Genomic DNA, 5,404 nt, shown 5'->3' on the forward strand with positions numbered 1-5,404 from the left:
CAAATAAGAATAAAATAGGAATCTTAAATGAGGCCCTGAGGGCAAAGACAAGAGGGAGTGGAAACTTCGGGGTGCCCCTTTCATCTTCTCCCTTCCAGCTTAGATGAGCCTTGAGCATTGCAGGATATCTCCAGAGAGGCCAGATCAGGAGTCAATAACTGAATCTAGAAAGGCACATTCCTAACTCTGCTGTGTCTAGGGTACCCTTATTCCTAGGCCCACTGGGACATTCCAGACAAAAGGTCTCCTCCCCTCCAAGGTGAGTTTACTGCCTCTCTTTGAGGTTCCTTTATCTGCACCCCCTCCTTCTGATTCAGGATTTGTTACGGAGGTCTGAGGAGGACAGGGGCTGGGCTGTTTGACCAACCTGGTACCGGGTCTAGCACATAGCAGGGGGTGTAAATAAATACCTTTGATGACTACAGACAGGGCAGCGGGCAAGGCTCTCTGCCTGGCCATGGGAGAGATAGGCGGCTGGCCCCTCGCTGCCCTGCGTGCGGGACCTGGCCCTAGAGGAGGGCGGTTCTGCCCCACTCCGCCCACGCACTCGGATCCCTAGGCACTGCCATCCCGGGCAGACCTGCTCTGGGGGATGTTGATTGTGGTGGCGGCGGTGGTGGGGCTGGCCCGGCAGATGGACGAGGGAGGGGGCGGAGGGGGCCCAGGCCCAAGTTCACGCCTCCCTCCCTCCATCCCACGGGCAGCGGAAGCGATTATTCCCCACCGGCGTCTGGCGGGGTGGGGGGCGGGCTCGCACCCCGAAGAGACACGGGCCTCCCCGCGTCCACCGCTTTGATCGCACCGCCACCCCGGGCCCCCGCCCTCGGCCCCGGGGCCAGTATAACTAAAGGCCGTGTCCCTCCCGGCGGTGCACTGGGGTCGGGCAGCGATGGCCGCAGCGGAGTCCAGCCAGCTCCAGTTCGAGGAGATCGCCGCGCCCCCAGCCTACCTGCCCGCTCACCCCGGCGGGGCGTTCCTGCCGCCCCCGAACCCCAACGCTGGCCTGCTCCTCGCGCGCCCCTCGGGCTCCGCTCCGGAGCTCGGCGCCCCAGTAGCCTTCGCCGGCTTTCTCGGGAGGGGTCCCGGGCCCGCCGCGCCGCCCCACGCCGGCCTGGGCCCGCCTGCGCCCCCTAAAGGCGCGGCCGTCTCGTCAGCATCGCAGCGCCGCAAGCGCACGTCGTTCAGACCCGAGCAACTGCAGCTGCTGGAGCTCGTCTTCCGCCGGACCATGTACCCCGACATCCACTTGCGTGAGCGCCTGGCCGCGCTCACCTTGCTCCCCGAGTCCAGGATCCAGGTGAGCGGCTCGCGGCGGGCTGGCGAGTTCGCCGGTGCCACCTACTTGACGTTGGGCAAGTTATTTCCTTTGAGCCTTAGTGTTCTAGGCTGTAAAATAAGTGTCTATTGGCTACGGTGATCGTGAGGCTTGAATGAAGTAATTCAGTCTCAGGCTCAATGACTTCTGCCTCTCATTGCTGAGTATAAGGGCTCCTTCCGGGAGGCTAGCTGGTCCCTTAAAATGGTCAAAAAATAAATCCTCAGCAGGAAGGTAATAGGGAGTATTTTCACACTTTTTTCCTTATCCAGGAAGGAGGGGCAGATGAGGTGCAGTTGGTGTTTCCCCCTGCTGGCTCACCAAGTTGCCCCCCCTGGGTCCCTAGGCCACTTCCTTGGCAGGTGTTGGATTTGTAATGTGGGTTGTAAAGGATATGTCTTGCGGGTAAAGCCTGAAGCATATGGAGTCTCTTGTCACGGTTTGAAAAGTTTAGTGCAAGGTGTGTTTATTGCCTAAAGTAATTTAGATCAGAATCCTGGAGCTTGGTGGTCATAAGAAGCCTACCTTTTTTGCCTGGTCTGTAGCACCATGGTCTGTACCTAAGAGCAATCCTAAGTAGGAGCCCTGATTTTCACACTGGGAAACAGTGGACTTGTTTTTCTGCCTCTCTGGTGGAATGCATCTGTCAGTTTCAACAGCAGGCACAGAAGCTTCCTAAGCAGGACGGGTCCTTTGGTATTTGTGGGGAAATAGTGAGCAAAAATTTTATTCACCTAAGTCAATGAAGTCCACTGAGAAAAATGCCTCCTTAAATAATTTGACAAGGGAGTATACTTTTGAAAATTGACTCTCCAGATTCTTTTAAGGCATAGTAGCATTTTTTCCCCCTAAAATTCTAAGTGCTGTTGTTGCTGTGGCATTTTTTCATTGCAGATGTCCCTATATAAAGAACTAGGTATTACTGCAGTTTTGCACCTGGGAATGATGAGGTCGAGAAAGCCGGGTGCTCTGATTTTGTGAAGTGTTGTGTGAAAACCATAAGGTTCCAGAGCAGGGAGCCAGGGCATGTTAACTGGAACTTACAGTGAACTATGAAGGTCAAAGCACGAGGACTCCAACCAGAAGCAGTTTCTTTCTTCCCTCTTGCAGGTGTGGTTCCAGAACAGGCGTGCCAAGTCACGTCGTCAGAGCGGGAAACCCTTTCAACCCTCAGCCAGGCCGGAGCTGTTCCTCCACCACTCTGCTTGTGAAACTGAAGCAAAATATCTGAAGGCCCAGCCGCCTCTGGAGGTAGATGTGAACTGCCTGCCCGATCCCAACAAGGTTGGAGGAGGCATCTCTGACTCTAGCTCCCAGAGTCAGAATTTTGAAACCTGTTCTCCTCTCTCTGAAGATATTGGTTCAAAGCTGGACTCATGGGAGGAACACATCTTTTCTGCCTTTGGTAACTCTTGAGTCTGGGAGGACTCAGGGTGAGCTCAGAGGAACCATGACTGACAGTCAGGGGGACGCACATCGGAATACCGTCCTTTCTGGCTTCCATGTTAAGGACTCATCCGTGTTAACCTTGATAATGGTCCTTGAGTCATCTCTCACCTGTTGCTCATGGCCTGTTCCTTCTTCACAGTACACACCACCTAGGAGTTCTGGCATTTATTTTTATCAACACATCTCCAAATATGCACATTCATTTTGGTCCCCTTATCTGTTCCTTCTTACCAGCCCTGTTGTAATTTTTTCAAATTAGTTTCTCAGAACTCATTATTTTCACAAGAACTCCTCAGTTTGACTCAATTTCCCCTTTGCTTGACAGCTGCTGTCTTCATATGGCTCCTCCAAAGGCTAATACCCTTAAACTTATGTTAACCCAGCTCCTTCAACCCTCCTCCTATCGTCAAGATTTACTGCTTTTAAAATCGGGCCTCACATCTTTACACACCTTCATAGTTCCAGTGATTCTGCATCCAGATTATTCAAGAGACCCCTGCCTCTATTTTCTCAACTTTTAAAAAACTACTCTCTAAAACCTGTAGTAACTTTCAGTTGCTGCCAAATTATAAAGACCTTTTGGTTACTCTTGCCTGGAAAATCCCATGGATGGAGGAGCCTGGTAGGCTGCAGTCCATGGGGTCGAGAAGAGTCGGACAAGACTGAGCGACTTCACTTTCACTTTTCACTTGCATGCATTGGAGAAGGAAATGGCAACCCACTCCAGTGTTCTTGCCTGGAGAATCCCAGGGACGGGGGAGCCTGATGGGCTGCCATCTATGGGGTTGCACAGAGTCGAACACAACTGAAGTGACTTAACCTTAGCCTAGCCTTTGGTTACTCTTCTAGGTAACGGACATTGGTAGCCTATAGGACAGTTATGCACATCTTTAATTTCACCCATCCACAATATATGTCTGTCTCAAAGCCATTTCTTTCAGTTTTGGAAGCAAATGCATAACCTCTCTCTTTCAAAACACTCTAGACCTCCCTCTTGCTGAAGGCTGTAACTTTCTCTAATCCTGATTTTGTACCTGTTACTTCAGTCACTGCAGCATCATTACCCTTAGCACTTGTTAACTGTACTTCTGTGCAACTTTAGTTTATTATTATTAAATGTTTCCCACAAATGTTTCATTGTTAATTCTATTTAAATGAGTTCTGTTCTTTAGACAGCTCTTAGTACAGCACTTCACTCCATAACTATTCAGCACATATTTTGTGGCCATGAAGAACATTTCTGCAAGAAGTTTCTGCAAATGTAGTTTCTAAAGCCAGTCACTGGTATATCCGGAGGCCACTGTATTAAGTTTAACTTGGTTAAAAGTCGGTCTAGCTTGTTCAAAGTTTAGTAACACGAATCTTTTGGTTCCAGGAGATTTCTTGTTCCCAATTTATATGATAAGGATGTATGAAAATTATTATTTTCAAGTTATTCTGAGATAAATTATTGTCTTGTTATTTTGAGGGTTTTTAAACTTCTAAAGGCAAAAGGAAACTCTTTGTATATGAGGTAATCACAGGTAAGGTTTTTTTGTGAATTGTACTTTGGAGGCAGCTCATTGGAGAAGGAAATGGCAACCCACTCCAGTGTTCTTGCCTGGAGAATCCCAGAGATGAGGCAGCCTAGCAGGCTGCCGCCGTCTATAGGGTCGTACAGAGTCGGACACAACTGAAGCAACTTAGCAGCATGAGAAACCAGGGCTGGGGCCAGGACTCAGGTGTTTCTGTTTTTTTAATGGAATTTTTTTTTTATTTGAATATGCCTTGGCATGGGGCTTCCCAGGTGGCAGTGCAGGAGCCAAGAGACGTGGGTTAGATTCCTGGGTCGGGAAGATTCCTTGGAGGAGGGCATGGCAACCCACTCCAGTATTATTGCCTGGAGAATCCCCATGGACAGAGAAGCCTGGGGGGCTTAGAGTCCATAGGGTTGCAAAGAGTCAGACACAACTGAAGTGACTCAGCACACATGCCTTAGCATGGATATTATTTCCCAAACCAGGGATCAAACCTGGGCCCTTGGCAGTGAAAGCGAGGGCCCACCAGGAAATTCCCCAGGACTGGACTACCAGGGAATTCCACAGGACTCAGGTCTTGATTACCAGAAGACTGTGAACTACACTGAAAACCTCAGAGATTATACGTGCCCACTACCCTGATCTTCATAGAAGGGTTGAGTGGCCTGTACTTTTCCGAGTAGCACATCCACTATTATAAGCAACCAGGATATAGTTCAGGCTTTAGTAGCAGATGACTTCTGAAAACTGTCTGAAATAAAAAATGGGATGATAAACATTAGGTCTTATTTTCAGTGCTTGCTTTGTATTATACATTATACTTGGGGCCTACTATGGGGTTGGCCAGGAGGTCTCACAATCACAGCTTCCTTCGCATTTAGACTTGTGACAAGGCCAAATGAGATAATATAAATACATTCACAACTGAGAGGCATATCATTTAAACTTAACAGTCCATTAAGGATCACATTTAAAGGAAATCTTATAATGAACATATTAATTTTATTATTGTATTTACATTATGTTCTCTTTTCCCCAGTGAACAGTTAAAAAAAAATCTACAAATGTTTAAGTACTGTCACGATTTTTAATATAGGATCCTCTAAGAATGGTCTGTACTGTT

General features: G+C 48.8%; 1 protein-coding gene across 1 annotated transcript; it reads left to right on the forward strand.

Annotated features, from left to right (window-relative positions):
• Nucleotides 1–586: 586 nt before the first annotated feature.
• On the forward strand, nt 587–5,199 carry MIXL1 (Mix paired-like homeobox). Its single transcript, XM_002693978.7, has 2 exons — nt 587–1,297; nt 2,426–5,199. Exons 1-2 carry the CDS (start codon nt 890–892, stop codon nt 2,729–2,731), a joined length of 714 nt encoding a protein of 237 aa, XP_002694024.2. The 5' UTR covers nt 587–889; the 3' UTR covers nt 2,732–5,199.
• Nucleotides 5,200–5,404: the final 205 nt, after the last annotated feature.

This window comes from Bos taurus, chromosome 16 (genome assembly GCF_002263795.3).
Source record: "Bos taurus isolate L1 Dominette 01449 registration number 42190680 breed Hereford chromosome 16, ARS-UCD2.0, whole genome shotgun sequence".
Classification (NCBI taxonomy): Eukaryota; Metazoa; Chordata; class Mammalia; order Artiodactyla; family Bovidae; genus Bos; species Bos taurus.